At 45.6% G+C, this 18,991-nt stretch overlaps 1 protein-coding gene across 4 annotated transcripts in view; it reads right to left on the bottom strand.

Annotated features, from left to right (window-relative positions):
• Positions 1-682: 682 nt before the first annotated feature.
• EXTL2 (exostosin like glycosyltransferase 2) overlaps positions 683-18,991 on the bottom strand; it is a 38,574-nt gene continuing 20,265 nt past the window's right edge. For all 4 annotated transcript variants that reach the window (XM_040359932.1, XM_040359933.1, XM_040359931.1 and 1 more), the window contains 2 exons: positions 15,031-15,101; positions 683-1,460 (listed from right to left, as the gene is read on the bottom strand). In XM_040359932.1, coding sequence (XP_040215866.1) covers positions 972-1,460; positions 15,031-15,101 — 560 coding nt within the window. In that variant the 3' untranslated portion in view covers positions 683-971. The remainder of the gene's footprint in view (positions 1,461-15,030; positions 15,102-18,991) is intronic.

Here is an 18,991-nt window from a genome sequence, read left to right as displayed (position 1 = left end):
TTCCCAAACATTCTTACTGAATAAAGCCAAGGACGATATTAGAGCAAAAGAGAATCGTGGAGAGTTCTATTGTAAACTTTGAGGATTGCTTCACAGTGCTTGCAGCTATAGAGATCAGTAAGTACTTGTTTTACAGCTTATTTACTGCATAATAAAAATATGTAAGTATTTAAAAGTCCATAGCCTGGCAACAGTTTTACTTTAATTCAAATCATTGACTCAAAGTACTTAAGTCAAAGAGTAAAGCCTCGTACACACAATCAGATTGTTGGAAGGGGATTGTCTGTCTGTTAAAATCTGACCGTTAGTACGCTCCTTCAGACAATTCTTGTCCAACTTTCGGCCAACAAATGTTGGATGGCATGCTAGAAAATTTTCCACGGAGAATGGTCTGTTGTCAGATTTTCTGATGGTCAGTACACAAGACTGTCACACAAAGTTGAAAGTACAGACACGCATGCTCGGAATCGATGCTCACCAAACACAAAATTAGCAGAAGGGGCCCAAACGGTGGCGCTCAAGAGCTGAAATTCCTCATAGTACGTCACTACGTTAGTGTTTGTTGGTCGACAATTGTGTACCGTTAGTATGCAAGACAAGATCCAGGCACATGTCCTGAAGACAAAAATCAGACAGACACTCGATTGGCCAACAAACTGATCATGTGTACCAGGCTTTAGACAGAAAAGCAACTAGCATTTTTTAATAGATCAGAGATGAACAATGTCAAGCTATGCATTTGTCAGACAGCTGATTTTCTTTACAACAGTAATTGATATATTTTTAGAAATTTTCACATCGTTCCAAGTACCTAAAACTGACCCTATAACATACAAATCAACAACATATCTTTAATGCAGTAAAATGTGTCCTATAGTAGTAATCCATTAAATAGATCTGCAATATGTGGCCTTGGACATCACTGGTGTACACACAAAAGAAAATCCTTGGACATGGCTGCATCTTCATCTTTATAATTTAGATTTGTGATTGGCATAGTTTGGAAAACCAAACTGGGAGATCATTATATTGGAATATCTCAGGGGCATCTTGCCATATATGCCCACCAACTTGTTAAGACAATAGGACCTCTGCAGGAGGTGCTCAGGCCGATGCCACATCCCCGTGTAGCCACTTCCTGCATCCTTCTCCAAGTTCCTCATATCTATTGGTTTTACCAGTACACCAGAAGCTTTCCCTGTATAATTGGCTACCAAGAAATTCATTGCAATATCATCGCAGTTCTGTGTCTGGTCAATCATATTATGGACTGAGGTGGGTTGTTCCTGGAAGAGCTTCAGGTAGTCTTTGTGAAAAAATGCAGCTCCAATAAGTATCAGGGAGTACACGTCACCGGGCCCCAAATCCACCTGCAGTTCAAAGCTACCATAGCTATATATTCCAGAAGGTGATGCAACATGCTTCCTAGGCACAAAGCCAACAATCTGACTGGGAAATTGCTGGGAAAAAAGAGAAAAGGAAACTACAATAAAAATAACGATTTCACAAAATCAGATTTGTTTCAAAGATAATACAACTTGAAGAATGTAATTAAGTTTGATTATAGAACAGAAACAAACTACTGTGGTCTTTCACATTTCCAGCTTTTCTTCTAAAACGATGTTATCTTGTCTTTACAGAATCCAAGATACACAACGTGAATCACTGACATTTCATTATACGCAGGAGGTCATCATGATAAAAAGATCTAAAGCAGAGTTATTTCAAGACTTGAAATGAATATCCAGTGAACATCCTTCATTAGTACTACCCTGTTTAACCCCCCTGGCAGTATTCCCGAGTCTGACTCAGGGTTCGATTTCTGTGCTACGATCGGTAACCACGAGTCAGGCTCGGGCTTGCCTCGCTGGATCCACAGACTGTGTTTACTTACCTTGTCCCTGGATCCAGCGATGCCACCGCGCTGTGTGAGCGAGCGGGGTCCTCGCTCGATTCACACAGCATCCTCCTGTGCCGCCGATCTCCGTTCCCTGCGACGTTACGACGCACGGGAGCGGAGAACGGCGCCAAATTAAAAAACGCAAACAAACACCTTACATACAGTACTGTATCTATAAGATTACAGTACTGTATGTAAAAAAAACACACCCCCCTTGTCCCTAGTGGTCTGCCCAGTGCCCTACATGTACTTTTATATAATAAAAACCTTTCTTTCTGCCTGAAAACTATTATTATAATTATTTATTATATTATAATTTATAATTTTGTTTTTAAAAAAATTCATACCCGAGATGCCTACAAGACTCTTGTTTGGTCAGATTTAAGTGAGTTATTCCTAAGAATTACAGACCTACAATATAAAACGCCAAATTTCCTTGCAAAATAATGGTACCGCTTTCAGCACTTTTTTTTTAAAATAATTATACCGCCAGGGAGGTTAAAGGAGCAGTTTAATTATTTTTACAAACTTTTTTTTTTTATATCACATAAAAGGATTGTACTATGCAGTTTCTTTCCATGTGTAATCTGAGCTTCAGCTTTTTAACCCTGTAAACAGACTTATTAGACAAGCAGCTAAGGTTAGCTTGGTAAAAAAAAAAAATTCCTCTTAATTATGTTAAGAGTTAAAAACGAAAAAATATTTTGACACTGACGTGGCTCCCAAACAAAATTGGCGTCCTTTTTCCCCACAAATAGAGCTTTCTTTTGGTGGTATTTGATCACCTCTGCGTTTTTTAGTTTTTACGCTATAAACAAAAATAGAGCGACAATTTTGAAAAAAATGAATGTTTTACTTTTTGCTTCAATAAATATCCCCCAACAATATATAAAAAAAAAAACTTTTTTTTCCCCCTCAGTTTAGGCCGATACGTATTCTTCTACATATTTTTCGTAAAAAAAAAAATAATTGCAATAAGCGTTTATTGATTGGTTTGCGCAAAAGTTATAGCGTTTACAAAATAGGGGTATTTTTAGTAATATTTTTTTTTACTAGTAATGGCGGCGATCGGCAATTTTTTTTTCGGTACTGCGACATTATGGCGGACACTTCGGACACTTTTGACACATTTTGGGACCGTTGGCATTTTTTATAGCGATCAGTGCTATAAAAATGCATTGATTACTATAAAAATGTCACTGGCAGTGAAGGGGTTAACACTAGGGGCGGGGAAGGGGTTAAGTATGTTCCCTGGGTGTGTTCTAACTGTAGGGGGGTGGCCTCACTAGGGGAAATGACTGATCTTCTGTTCATACATTGTATGAACAGAAGATCTGCATTTCTTCCCCTGACAGGAGCGGGAGCTGTGTGTTTACACACACAGCTCCCGGTCCTCGCTCTGTAACGAGCAATCGCAGGTGCCCGGCGGCGATCGCGCCCGCCGGGCACGGGGGCAAGCGGGGGGGTGCGCACGCGCCCCTAGTGGCCTGCGCGAGAGCCGACCTTATATTACGTGCTCTCGTGCAGGGGAGCCGACCTGCCGCCGTAAAATGACTGCGGCTGGTCGGCAAGTGGTTAAGAAAAAAACAAAAAAAAAAAACAAACACACATTCTGTGTGCAGCAGCCCTCCCCCACCTAATACTTACCTGAGCCCCCTCTTGATCCAGCAATGTTGCACAAGGGACTTGCCTGTCTGGGACTCTCCCTCCTGATTGGCCGAGACACAGCGGTGGTCATTGGCTCCCACTGCGGTCAAAGTCAGTGTGCCAATGAGGAGAGAGAGAGAGGGGGCAGGGCCGAGCTGCAGCTCTGTGTCTGAATGGACACACGAAGCAGAGCTCAGCTCAGGTGCCCCCATAGCAAGCAGATCGCTGCGGAGGGCACTCTGCAGGAGGAGGGGCCAAGAGCGCCAGCGAGGGACCCGAGAAGAAGAGAACCTGGGCTGTCTGTGCAAAACCACTCCACAGAGCAGGTAAATAATTTTTTTTTTTTTATAAATAACAAAACTAATTTAATATCACTTTAATATGCTTTACTGAAAAACCAGTTTAGCTGAAACTGATTAGACACACATATGAGATGTAACAAATTCCTTCACCTCCCTTTCTCTTTTGTTTTGTTTTTTTTAAATAAAGAACAAATAGTTTCAAAGGAAATGCTACCGTTGTGCTCTGACATAATGACTTAAAACCTGTATTATGAGTCTAATGCTTTATACACAGCAATTGGTAGCATAATGCTACAGTGTATATATTAGCACTACCTGCTGTGAACAATAGGCAATTTTCCATATCAGTTTCCCATTTACAAGGTGATCTTCTGCAGTTGTTTCCTATCAACATCAACATCAACAGGACTGGAAGCCGAGCTCTGGGATTGTATTAAAGGCTTAAATGAATGAAGTTCTGCAATAATTTAAACTGTATAATTCAAACGCAAACACTCTTTAACCACTTAAGCCCCGGACCATATTGCTGGTCAAAGACCAGAGCACTTTTTGCGATTCGGCACTGCGTTGCTTTAACTGACAATTGCGCGGTCGTGCGACGTGGCTCCCAAACAAAATTGGCGTCCTTTTTTCCCACAAATAGAGCTTTCTTTTGGTGGTATTTGATCACCTCTGCGGTTTTTAGTGTTTGCGCTATAAACAAAAATAGAGCGACAATTTTGAAAAAAAATTAATATTTTTTACTTTTTACCATAATAACTAGCCCCCAAAAATATATATACACGATTGGGGGGTAAAATATAAATATGCACGATTGGGGGTTACTTTCCATTCTGCCGTTATGTGGTGGCCAGCATCTCTGGTGCTGGACCGGCACTCCAAGACTTGTGTGCGGTTTCCTTCAGTCCACAGCCTCTACTTCATTGACTTGAGTTAGCGGACAGGTTGTCTGCAGTTCGGGGTCTAATGCTCTCCATGATTGGGATGGGGTTGCGGGTGGGGGAGGGTTGTTTTGTTAAATCTGCTGCGGTTTGCGGCTCTCAAGGGGTTCTGTTTTAATTTGTTCCATTATGCTCTGCTTATCCTTTTTGTTTTTCAGATATTATGACCGGTGTTGGAGGGGGTGGTGGGGGTAGGGATCTGCCCCATGGGTATTCGTGCCTCACCCTCTGTTATTGTGCTGCCGATGTCTCTATTCACCGACTCCCAATGGCTCAGCTAAAAATTGTGTCCTGGAACACCCGGGGACTTAACTCGGCAGTTAAGAGGTCTCTGGTGTTTCAGTATTTACAGAGAACAGCTCCACATGTCTGTATCCTTCTGGAAACCAATTTGACAGGTTCTAAGGTCCGCGCTTTGCATAGGTCCTGGATCGGGTCGGCTTACCATTCCACCTATTCATGCTATGCCCGTGGAGTCAGTGTGCTTGTTAAGAAATCCTTGCCCTTTCAGCTTCTGGGGGTGCGCACGGATCCAGGGGGCAGATATGCGATTATGCATGTTCGTGTATATGACAAGAGATTGGTGCTGGCTGGAGTGTATTTGCCTCCGCCGGCCTCAATAAAACTGGTGTATGACATGATGGGATTATTTTGGCGTAGATACCCCTGCTTTTTATGTTTTTTTGGAGATTTTAATATTGTTCCCTCACATGAGCTGGACAGGATGCATTCCACGGGTAGGCCTTCGCCAGATCTCCCTAGATGGCGGAGACTTACGGTCTGACAGATGTGTGGCGGCATTATCATCCCTGTACCCGGGAGTATACGTGTCATTCTGCCACATATAAGACCCTATCTCGTATTGATCTGGTCTTTGCCTCACTGGGGGCCCTTCTTAGGGTTAGGGAGGTTTTTCACCTCTCATGGGGAATTTCTGATCACGTCTGATCAGGTCTGCCTCACTGTGTCCCTTTCGGAGGCTGGGGGGTTGAGACTGTGGCGCTTGTCCAGATACTGGCTTTCCAGATACTGAGATCCAGGAGGATATGACGGAATCTATTTGTGGTTACTGGACCATACACCGGGATTTGGGCGGCACTGGTGTTCGGTGGGATGCTTTTAAAGCCTATGTTAGGGGAGTATATATTTCCCGGATTTCCTCTTCCCAGAGGGCTGGGGCTAAAGTTTTGCTGGAGAAGGAGGAAGAGGCTGGGAGGTGTGAGCGGGAGTTTGTGGCCTCTTTCTGATGCTAAATATTATGAGTGGCAGCGGGTACTGAGGGAGCTCTCCTTATGTCGTATTGACCCAACTAAGACCGCCATGCTTCATTAGGCCCAGAGGGTGTTTGAACATGGAGACAAAACCTACATTAGACTTACCGGTAACGGTATTTCTACGAACCTTCCAGGACAGCACCTGAGAGATGATGGCTCCTCCCTGCAGGAAACACAATCACATGACAGATTAAAAAGCCCCACCCATCCCCTTGTTCCCCAGTATGTATTAGAGTAATCCTAAACTGGTTCACATGGAACGTAGTTCCTTATAGGTACTTACCTTTTCCCTCCACTTAGGGCGGGAAGTAGGCCTGCCGTCCTGGAAGGTTCGTAGAAATACCGTTACCGGTAAGTCTAACGTAGGTTTTCTCCCTTCACCTTCCAGGACGGCACCTGAGAGGATGCTCAAGGAACACAAAAAACACAGGCCTACCTTCAGAGTCGGGACCACAGCTTGTAGAACCTTTCGACCAAAGGCCAAGTCTTGCTGTGACAAAATTTCCACACGATAGTGCTTCAGGAATGTATGATGACTGGACCAGGTGGCCGCACTGCGGATTTGTTCCCAGGAGGCCCCTGCTTTCTCAGCCCAGGAGGTTGCTAAGGATCTGGTAGAATGAGCCTTGATATTAGTAGGGGCTGCCACTCCCGTGCCTACATATGCCCCTGCTATCGCTTCTCTAATCCACCTGGCGACTGAGCTTTTGAAGCCTGCAGTCCCTTCCTGGGTCCAGTATGTAGAACTAATAGATGGTTAGACCTCCTAAAGCTCTTAGTTCTCTCCAGAAAAGTGAGAAGACAACCTTCTAACATCTAGACAGTGAAATTTTCTCTCTTTTGTGTTCTTTGGTTCAGAACAAAAGGACGGCAATATAATGTCTTGCGTCCTATGAAATAAGGATGCCACCTTGGGTAGGTACAGGGGGTCTGCTCTAAGAGTGATCCTATCTGCTTGTACCTTCAGGAAGGGTTCTTTCATGGATAGTGCTTGCAAATCCCCTACCCTCCTGGCCGAAGTAATGGCTAACAAAAAAAGTTAACTTTATGGTTAAGCATTTAAGTGGAACCTCTTCAATAGGTTCGAATGGGTGTATAGATAACGCCTCTAACACCCTAGTTAAGTCCCAAGGCGGACAACTAAACGTTTTTACTGGAGATACCCTTTCTCTAGCCAACAAAAAGCATTTAATGAGGCCCTCCTTAGCCAATCTTCTATCGAGATAGACTGAGAGGGCCGCTACCTGGACCTGCAGGGTACTAACTTTCAAGCCCAGGTCTACCCCCTCCTGGAGGAAATCCAGGATAACCGGATTTCTGCTTCTGCAGGACCCGCGGAATAAGTGTCACAGGTGGGAAGGCGTAAGCCAGCACGAAGTTCCAGGTCTGGGATAGCGCATCCAGACCCTCCGACTGAAGTTCCTGGCAAATCGAGAAAATACCTCTTTACCTTCCTGTTTTGTCGGTTGGCAAATAAGTCTATTTCTGGATTTCCGAAGTACTGTACCAGGATAGAAATACCTCCTGGTTCAGTTCCCATTCTTCCTGACTCAACCGCTGACGGCTGAGGAGTCTGCTTCTATATTGCTTGTCCCTTTAATGTGTATGGCTGAGATGGAGAGGACTCTCCCTTCTGCCCACTCCAAGATTTCCTTGGATAATTCTAGTAGAGGGCTGGACCCTGGTCCCCCCCTGACGGGCCCAAGTATGCTACCGTGGTAGCATTGTCGGAGCATACTTGGACCTCTCTGCCCTTGATGTCTTCCTGGAAGGCTATTAAAGCTTCCCCCACCGCTCTGAGCTCCCTGTAATTGGAGGACCTGCGAGCTAGTGAGCTGTCCCTTTGACCCCTGTGCCTTTTTCTTTTCTAGGTGGGCACCCCACCCCCCAGGAGCTGGCATCCGTGGTAATCTTTACCGGATTCCACTGAGCCCATGGTCGCCCTTCTTTCAGATTTTGGTGATGAGTCCACCATTCCAGGGAAACCAGGACCTGGGGGGGGGGGGGGGGGGAGTAGGATTTTTTGGTCCAAAGACTCTCTCTGTCTGTCCCAGGAGGACAGGAAGAAAAAATGGAGTGTGCTGGCAATGAAGTTGGGCCCAGATTACCGCTGGTATGCTTGCCGACATGAGACCTAATACTCTCAGAACATCCTTCTGGAGAGCCCAAGGATTTTTTATTAGGTCCTCTGCTGCTGAGGCTAGTTTTGCCACTTTGTCTTCTGGCAAGAAGAGCTTCTGCTAAACATCTTGTTATATTTCCTCTTGTGAAGACTTGGCTTTTCATTGTGTTACCTTTTAGGATATGTTTGTACCAATGTATTTACCTGTCTTCCTTTCAATAAAATCTTTATGGATAAAAAAAAAAAAAAAAAAAAGAAGAGCTTCTGCTGTCTGGTGTCCACTGTGTATCCCAGAAAGACCTTGACCTGTTCTGGCTGAAGGAGGATTTTTCTGTATTTATAATCCAACCTAGACTCTTCAGGACTGACACTACTATGTTGGCATCCTTCGTAACCTGTCCAGCCGACTGACCTGAGATCAGTAGATCGTCCAGATAGGGTATAAGGGATATACCCTGAAGGGGCAAAAAGGGCCACTGCTTCCCGCAAGGATTTTTGTAAATTTTCTTGGCTGGAAGTTAGCCTGAACGGGAGCGCCCTGAACTGCCAATGTAGGGTTTCCACTTCCGTCACTATAGCAAACCTTAGGAAAGCTGGTGATCTATGTGAATCGGCACATGGTGGTAGGCATCTTTGAGATCTAAAGTTATCAAGAAGGCCTCCTTCGTGAGGTTTTTCCTTACGAATAGATACTTTCCATAGTAAACTTTTTGTATGTTAGAAAACCTTGTTCAGGTTTCTCAAGTTTACTATAAGACGGTATTTTCCAGAAGGTTTGCGGACTACGAACACATGGGAATAAAATCCCTGGATACTGTTGTTTTTTTGGCACTGGCACTATCACTAGTTGTTCGGCTAGCTCCTGTAACCCTTCTAGAAGGGCGGATCTTTTTAGGGATTCTCCCTGGGAAGATGAGTGTAGGTGATCGATAGAGGGGGGTGGTTGCCATGAATTCTAGACGGAATCCCTCTCGAATGATTTGGCAAATGTAAGGACTGTTCGAGATCTTTACCCATCTGAGGCAAGACATGGGACAGGCCGACCCCCCACTCTGATCTGGGCGTCACTTGGGTCCTGCTTTGTCGCTGGCTTTAGGAGAAGGGAAAAGCAGGTTGCTCTTTTTATTCCTTTCCCAAAGTTCCAACGCCTGAAGGGTTCCTTCTTGTTTTCTGTTTTGCTTGCCCCTGGGGGCCTCGAAAAAGCTTCCTGAAACCCTCTTTTTTAGGTTTGACGGAAATTTTTTACCTTTCTCTGATGATCTCGCCAAGACATCATCAAGTCCTTTCCAAACAGAAGGGAACCTGAAAGGGGATGCCACACAGCTTTACCTTTTGATGTCGCATCCCCCTCCCAGGCCTTGATCCAGATAGCTCTCCTAGCTGAGTATAACCAGGGCCGCTGTCTTAGCTGACGCTTTTGCAGCATCAACCGCTGCATCCGCTAGATAGGCAATAGCCTTCCTGATAGCTTGTAGGGACTCTACTACCTCCTCGGCGTCCGAGTTCTGGGTCAGATGCTCGGGGAGTGTTTCTACCCAAACATCAGTGTTCCTGGCTACACAGGGTCGCTGCCAGGGCTGGGGCTAGAGCGGCTGCATTAGCTTCCCAAGCTTCCTAAAGGAGAGATTCTGCTTTGCGGTCCATCAAATCTTTGATGTTACCTGCATCCTCAAAGGAGAGATCAGACACTTTTGTGACTTGTGATAACGGTGCATGAAGTCTAGGAAGCTTTAAAAAAGACTTCCTCATCCTGCTGGGAAAAGGGAAACCTCTTTTCCAGGTCTTTTGTTTGACAATTCTCCTTTCAGGATCTCTCTATTCCGGTAGGACTAGTTCTTAAGGGACTGGTGCAGAGGGAACAGCCCTAGACTGGGTTTCACCTAAACCCCTATAGACTTTATCCTGTACTGAGGTAGGTTTAGAGGTTTCAGGAATTTCTTCCGTGGCATAGATGGCCTGGAGGAGACCCTCAGGTCTTCTACAGCAAGAGGTGTTTTCTAAGGGCGCAAGTCTTCCTGAGACTGACTAGCAGAGTCTCCCTCTGCCTCCCTGAGCTGTGTCTAGACCTGACCAGGACTCACTATGTCACTCTCCCCGTCTTCTGCCTGACTCCGAGGGGGGTGCTGGCGGGGACGAGAAGAAGGCACTAGGACCCTTAGTAATAAGCATATCTTGAGGAAGAAGTGCCCTCCCTAGGGGTAGTTTCCTCCGTATCAGTTTGCACTGACTGCCCAGCTGCCTCTCGGAAAGCTTTAACTGTTGCTAGCATTTCCGATTGCATAGATGTGAGAAAACTTTTCATCATGTTTTCAGCTTCTTTTCCTGCCAAAGTGTTAATACATTTGTAGCAGAAGGGCTTTGTATGGGATTTTGGAAGCTTTTCCTTACAATTCCCACATTTTTTGGAGGAACTATGCCCTGAAGCAGCAGGAGACTGGTTAGAGGCCTCCTGGGCTCCGCTGGGGGATTCTGAAGAGACATAAAATATGTACAGCATTATGTTTGTCTTTCCCCATAAGACTGCTGGTTTGTACTAGGGAAAAAGTAAGCAGCAAGAGGGGGGTCAGATCCTGGTCTGACCGTTTCCCTGGAAAGTCGGGAACTCTCGCTGCCAACCTTCTCCCTTTCCAGGGGGATAAGTACTCACCGACCCCCGACCTGGAACGACCAGCAGCTGTATCCGTCTTCAATTCCTCCTCCATGATGGGGGTGACAGGGCCTTGGCTTGCCGGGAATCTTCACACAAGCTTTCCTTAAGCCAACCCACCGCCCGCACAAACACTGCTCCACGCTGCCAGAGCTTCCGGGTTGCGCTCCGGGAACCGCCCCTTCCTGTGACGCGGTTCCTTCTCAGAACGAGGCTTTTTGAGCGTGGCGTTCACCCGGGCGATTCGAAATGGCGGCGGTATCGAGCAGTCAGCGATGGCTTGCCTCCCCGCAGCACAGAGCAATGATTGCTCCTTTTTGGGGGCGAACCTGCGAGTGGACCCGAAGGCCTACAGGTTAGTTCAGCCCTCCCCGGCCTCCCTAGACCTGTCTCACAGGGGTACCTTCGACCCTCCCCGGTCTCTAGGTTTTAGAAAAAAACAAACATGTCGTTGTGTTGGAGAAACACAATCAATACTGGGGAACAAGGGGATGGGTGGGGCTTTTTAATCTGTCATGTGATTGGGTTTCCTGCAGGGAGGAGCCATCATCTCTCAGGTGCCGTCCTGGAAGGTGAAGGGAGAAAAATGGGCGGCTGTTGGCGCGGCTGGCAAAGGGACGGACCCCTTCCACACACATAGCTGGGATTAGGGATGAGGATGGGACTGTGCTTACATCCTGAGCTGAGGGAGTTCCTGGGATCTGTTGCCTTTCCAGTGTTGGCAGGGGAGTCTAGGGACGTTCTGGAGCGGAAGATCACCCTAGAGGAGGTGCAGGGGGCGATGGGGGGCTACAGGGGGGTAAGACGCCAGGGTTAGACGGACTGCCAACGGAATTTTACTCGCAGCACATGAAACTTTTGGCACCCAGGTTGACTTCCCTTTTTTCTGATTGTAAGGGGCAGGGTATCCTGCCGGACTCTATGGCTGAGGCGGTTGTTGTGTTGGTGCCCAAGCCCGGTAAGGACCCCTTGGAGTGTGCCTCGTACAGGCCCATCTCCTTGTTGAATGTGGACGCTAAGGTCCTTGCTAAAATCCTTGCCATACGGCTCTCAGGAGTGATTTCCGATTTAGTCCATGTGGACCAGACAGGGTTTATGCCGGGCAAGGGGACTGACATTGATATTCGGCGGTTGTTCTTGAATCTCTCAATGACCCATGCCTCGACTGGATCCCGCGTAGTGGCCTCCTTTGATGCTGAAAAAGCATTCGACTCTGTTGAATGGGAGTACCTATGGGAGGTCCTCTGTAGCTTCGGGTTTGGCCCTAATTTTATCCATTGGATACAGATGTTGTATGGCAGTCCAAGGTCCGTACCAATGTGTGGGTCTCGGACTCCTTTCCGCTGTTCAGAGGCACTCGGCAGGGGTGTCCCCTCTCCCCCGGTCTTTTTGCCTTGGCACTGGAGCCTCTGGCGATTTTAGTCAGGGACTCTAATAGGATTCGTGGGCTTGTGGTGGGGAGGCTGGAGAAGATATCCCTGTACACCGATGATGCCCTGTTGTATCTGAACAATGCGGGGCCCTCGCTCTTGGCTGCCCTTGACACATTTGAGATCTTTGGTGGGTAAAAATCTGTCCAAGTCAGTACTTTTCCAACTGGATGACCAGGCCTCTGCCCGAGCTAGCCTATCCCCACTGTGCTGGGTTTCTGAATTTAAGTATCTGGGGGTGGTGGTGACGAGGGATCTAACCCAATACTATGCTAGGAATATTTCTCCCCTGCTGACTGTTCTACGGGAGAAGTGTCAAGCGTGGTCTGGGCTCCCTTTGAACCTTCTTGGCAGTATCAATATATTTTCAAGATGATTCTGCTGCCTAAGTTTCTTTATTTGTTTCGTAACAGCCCGGTGTGGATTACAGTCTCCTTTTGTAGGGAGGTAGATAGGTGTATTAGTCATTTTATTTGGGGGGGGGGGGGGGGGGCGGTCCCTAGGCTGGCTAGATCTACTCTTCACCTCCCTGTGCAATTGGGGGGACTTGCGCTGCCCAACCTTCAAGTGTACTACTGGGCTTTGGTACTAGTGTCCATCTACTGGTGGTTTCGGGGGGGCCGTACTAATGCGGCAGTTTGTCTGGAAGCTGCGTTCTTGGGCTCGATGATGGATCTATGTAACTTGGTGTATAGGGGGGATAGCGCCTACTCCCACTACCACCACTTACAGAGTCTGGGTGGCAGCTAGGAAACGTTTCTCTCGGGAGAATAGGTGGTCCCCGGTGCAGCCTCTTTGGGGTAATCCGGCTCTGCCTCACTTTCGGATGGTTCCTGATCCGCAGGTCTGGGCCAGATGATTCGGGTGAAGACCCTACGTAACATTATGTCATATGGCGTGCTGTTGACGTTCACACAGCTTTGTCGGGAGTTTCGCCTGCCAGGCTGGATGTTCTTTCGATACCTTCAGCTTCGGCATGCGGCCATAGCTCAGTTCCCTGTTAGGCCCTCGCTCCAGTTAGACCCTGTTGAGGAGGCTCTGTCGCAAGAGGACCTGCGGAAGCCACTTTCGGTTCTGTACGGGACCCTGCTCAGGACTGACTCACAAAAAGGTTGAGAGGCTGTGGGTTCTGTGGAGGGAGGATGTCCCGACCCTGAATAGAGAGGATTGGGAGGGAGCATTGGAGAACTGCCCTAAGCTGGTTATCTCTTCCCGAGATAAACTGCTGCAAGTTAAATTGTTGCAGAGGGTGTACTTTACGCCGCTTAGGCTGCATAGAATCTACCCGGACAGGGATCCCCACTGTCCCCGTTGTCTAGTACAGATGGGCGATTTCTTGCATATGATCTGGGGATGTCCCAAGCTGCAGGCCTTTTGGAGGGAGGTATTCGAGTTGGTGAATCTTAAATTAGTTCTGTCGCTTCCCCTGACGCCGGAGCTGGCCCTTCTGGGTATACCTGACAATGACCAAAGATCCCATCACAGTAAGCTACTTATCGCTTGCCTGTTATTTTATGCCAAAAAGGCGATTATCTGTAAATGGTCATCTCCTGACCCCCCGTCTGTGTCCTCCTGGTTGGCTATGATTGACGCTGCTCTGCCACTCTACAAGTTAACGTAAATCAGTAGAGGGTGTCCCTGGAAATTTGACAAGGTGTGGCAGGCGTGGCTGTAGCCATAGAGGGGCTCTCCTCCTTACTGCCTGCATCCCACTGGGTGGGTGTTCTGGATGTTGACTCTGAACTCTCCCTCTCCGCTCTCCTGGCTGCCTGTACTTTCCCGGAGATCCGTTGGTTGGAGTGCAGATGAGGTCCTGTTGGTCTTACTGCAGTACTTTTTCATGTCTCTGTTCTTTTGGTATACAGTATGATTCTGTAAATGTATATTGTCCGTTTGTTGTTCTCAATTGTGTATACTGCCATGTCGCTTGCTATGTCAGCGACTATTTACTTGTTTTTGTATATATCTGTACGATAATCTTTTTGCTCAATAAAGAACCCGTTTTGTTAAAAAAAATAAAAAATAAAAAAAAAAACACATAAAAATATAAAATACATATATGGGAGCAGTGTTACATGTAAAAAGTATTTGTATTTCTTTACCACGCTTGGGATTTCTGTCCACCACATCACATAGGACAGCCACTTACCGTTAAAGCCAAATGCCAGCTGGGGGCAACCCCCAGATCCCCTCAGCTCTCACCATGTGTTTTGTAAAGCTTGCCCCCCCACCCCCTTACCCTTTTTCAAAGGGTACCTAACACACCCGCAAGGCAGCACGAAATTGTGGGGTACATGGCACTGAATAAATGGTTTATTGTCCATTTGTATCTACAGTATTGCAGCCTACCGGTCCTTAGATGTGGTGGCTGCATTTCTTGATATACCTGCCCCATAATTCACTTCCTGTTGTAAAGTGTCAACCATACTGAGCAGCGTTGTCACCACAGGACAGGGAGTATGTTAGAACTACATATCAACCTCCCTTTTCTTCTTCATAACTTTTTCTGGGGGTGTTTTGTAGTAATCTTTGATAATAACTGCATCCAAAGTTTGAGACCGACAGAAAAACTGGCATAAGGCTACCATAAAGGCCTACACAGAGTAAACATATTCAGTCGACAGATAAATAACAGAATTCTAGTGACATAAATAAATCCTTGTCTTTTAAAAAACAGTCATTTTGTTTATTACTGGCATAATATGATCAGCAAAACTAATGGTCCGGGTTGAAGAATCACAGTTCAGACATCATCTGTTTTAATTACCTGCCATATGGAGAAAGCAAAGGAGATGTCGTATGCACTAAGGAGTGTGTCATCATCCATCATTAACACAGCTGTAAGAGACAAACAGTTCATGCTCTGCATTAATGCAGTGTTCAATCCCTCACTGCCAATCAGTAACAGTAATGTGAACATTGTGTACTGCTCAACTCATTCTTCTCACACAAAAAAAAAAAAAAAAAAAACACAACACACACATTATATTATATATATATATATATATATATATATATATATATATTTATTTATTCTGCAAGCAGCACCCCCCCCTCAATACTTACCTGAACCCCATCTCAATCTAGAAATCCCAGCTCTCTCTGCTCTCATTGGACAGAGAGGCTCCTGCTGCCATCAATCACGGCCAGTGAGGAGGGAGCAGGCTTGAGCCACATTATGTACGTCGATGGACGCACATAGCCGGCTCGGGGACCAGCATGGCATGACTGCGCCCATAGCTATGGAGGCCCTCGGCAGGGGGGATAAGCCAGGAAAAAGACCTGAGAAGAGGAAGTATCGGCGCTGCTCGTGAAAAACTAGTGCAGAGCGGGCAAGTATGACATGTTTGTAATTTTATTTCTTTAAAATTACCTTAGAATCACTTTAAAGATAAAATCCAGCCCAGACTGAAAATTAAAGGAGCTTTTGGCCATACTTCTCATTGCCGGTCACAGGAGTGCACTTATTTATTCTCTCCTGTGACCCAGACCACACCAACACTGAAATAAAGCCTGCTGTCAGCTGATATCACAGTTCTCCAGACTCTGTAGGATCAGACATGTTGAGATCCACCCAGATACCTTCTCTCCATTGTCCAGTCATACAGTGGAAAGTCTACACACCCTGTTAAAATGTCCAGTGTGTTTCGGTTATGCAAATTAATAATAATTTGTATATATATTATATATTTATATATATTATATATATATATATATATATATATATATATATATATATATATAATAGATTATATATAATCAAACACAAATCATTTCAAAACTTTTCACCTTTTAGGCTGGATTCACACTTGATGTGGGTGCCATCCCTGTTCTCAGTTTCAGGGACGAATCATGCCCGGATTTTTGCCTGAATTCAAACCTGAAACTGAGCCAAAGACGCACAGGACCCCTATGCAATTCGCTCACAAGCCACCCTGGAGATGTGCGACCAGCTGCATTGAGAGCTAGGTACACTATCATGAAGCATGGTGGTGGCAGCATCATGCTTTGGGGCCGTTTTTTCTTTAAAGCGGTTCTCCACCCTAAAGTGGATGTCACGCTGATCGGAACCCTCCCCCCCTCCGGTGTCACATTTGACACCTTTCAGGGGGAGGGGGGTGCAGATACCTGTCTAAAGACCAGGTATTTGCACCCACTTCCGGCCCGGCATTCACGGGCAAAAGACGGCATTCCGTAACTTCCCGTCACCCCCCCCCCCCCGTTGTGTGCTGGAACACTCGGCTCCCAGCACACAGCGGGAGCTAATCGGCGGGCACGGCGCGACTCGCGCATGCGCCCGTAGTGAAGCCGCAGAGCTTCACTTCCTGGTTCCCTCAGCGTGGATGCGGGGGAGCAGCAGAGAGACGAGCGATCGCTCGTCCTCTGCTGCGATCGGCGCTGGACTCCAGGACAGGTAAGTGTCCTATATTAAAAGTCAGCAGCTGCAGTATTTGTAGCTGCTGGCTTTTAATATGTTTTTCCCCATGGCACATCCGCTTTAACTGGAACAGGGGCCTTAGTCAAGGTAGAAGGAATTATGAATAGTTCCAAATAACAGTCAATATTGGCAAAAAACCTTCAGGGCTTCTGCTCGAAAGCTGAACATGAGCATGACAATGACCCAAAGCATACAGTGATACCTTGGTTCACGAACAACTCAGGTTCGGCGAACAGAAGAGTTTCACAAAAAAAAAAAAAAAAAAAAAAATTTGCTTAGGTACATGAACTCCCGCTTTGGTTCACGAACACGAGCCACGGTCATCTTCCCTGCTCTGACGCGTTTATATTGAGAAGAACAGTGCAAGATGAGTCTTAGGAGAACCAGTTCACTCAGATAGGGGTTTCTGCCAGGATTATCATGAGGGTGGGCTCACTTTATTGAGAATCATGGAAAACAGTTTGTATGAATTTTACAACATTATCATGCCCTCAGGTGATCTTTTCCTGGATGCACAGTGCCGTTTTCTGGCCCCTAGATTAGTCATTTAATTTGGAGTTTGGGATTGTTTCAAACCAGGATTAAAGAGGAGCTATACACATGCTTGCTCCTGAAGAGTGGATAAAATTCCATGAAATGCTTCAAGATTTTGTACATGCAATGTTTAAACTGATCAGGGTGTCTCATTTTCAAAATTACACAGTAAAACACCATGTTTATATGAAATATTTGGCAAATATGACAATTATTTTTTACATGCAATATTAAGTCTAATAGGTGGTTTAGCTACAAGTTCTCTCCACTGTTATGTACTACCATGTTTTAGATGTTTACATATGTACAGGTGTGCTCATAAGGTTACATACCCTGGCAGAATTTATGATTTATTGGTCATTTTTCAGAGCATATGAACGATAACACAAAAACCTCTCTTTCACATCATAGTTTAGTGTTTGCTGAAGCCATTTATTATCAATCAACTGTGTTTACTCTTTTAAATCATAATGACAACAGAAACTACCCAAATGACCCTGATCAAAAGTTTACATACCCTGGTGATTTTGGCCTGATAACATGCACACAAGTTGACAAGGAGGTTTGAATGGCTTTTAAAAAAGATAACCATCCTCACCTGTGAGATAGATTATATATATAATCTATCGTTTCTGCACTCCTGACAGACCCTTGCATCTTTCATCCAGTGCTGCACTGAAGTTTCTGGATTCTGAGTCATGGGGAAAGCAAAATAATTGTCAATGAATCTGTGGGAAATGGTAGTTGAACTGTATAAAAACAGAAAAGGGATATAAAAAGATATCCAAGAAATTTAAAATGCCAATCAGCAGTGTTTAAATTCTAAATCAAGAAGTGGAAAATTAGGGGTTTCTCTTGAAACCACACCAGGATCAGGTAGACCAACTAATATTTCAGCCACAAATGCCAGGAAAATTGTTCGGGATGCAAAGAAAAGAAAAAAAAAACATACCAATAACTTCAGGTGAAATACAGGACTCTCTGAAAACATGTGGTGTGGCCGTTTCAAGATGCACAATGAGGAGGCACTTGAAAAAAAATGGGCTGGATGGTCGCGTTGCCAGAAGAAAGCCAATACTACGCAAAGGCCACAAAGTATCCCCCTTACAATAAGCCAAACAGCACAGAGACAAGCCTCAAACCTTCTGGCACAAAGTCATTTGGAGTGAGGAGACCAAAATTTTGCTTTTTGCCACAACCATAAACGCTTCATTTAGAGAGGAGTCGACAAGGCCTATGATGAAAGGTACACCATTCCTACTGTGAAACACGGAGATGGATCACTGATGTTTTGGGGATGTGTGTTACAGGAAATTTGGTCAAAATTGATGGCAAGATGAATGCAGTATGTTATCAAGAAATACTGGAGGAACAGTTGCATTTATCAGCCAGGAAGCTGCGCATGAGACGTACTTGGACATTCCAACATGACAATGATCCAAAACACAAGGCCAAGTCGACCTGGAATGGCCATCTCGGTCTCCTGACCTCAATATCATTGAGCCACTCTGGGGAGATCTCAAAACGTGCAGTTCATGCAAGACAGCCCAAGAATTTACAGGAACTGGAGGTAAATCCTAAAATAGCCAAAAATCTAAGAATAAGAGGCTTTTTGCCAAGAGGAATGGGTAGCTTTACCATCTGAGCAGATAAAGAGCCGCATCCACAAATACCACAAAAGACTTCCAAGCTGTCATTGATGTTAAAGGGGGCAATACGTGGTATTAAGAACTGGGGTATGTAAACTTTTGATCAG

This window comes from Rana temporaria, chromosome 7, assembly GCF_905171775.1.
Source record: "Rana temporaria chromosome 7, aRanTem1.1, whole genome shotgun sequence".
Taxonomy (NCBI): domain Eukaryota; kingdom Metazoa; phylum Chordata; class Amphibia; order Anura; family Ranidae; genus Rana; species Rana temporaria.
Note: the sequence above shows the minus strand (reverse complement) of the source record. Positions and strands in the feature narration are given on the sequence as shown.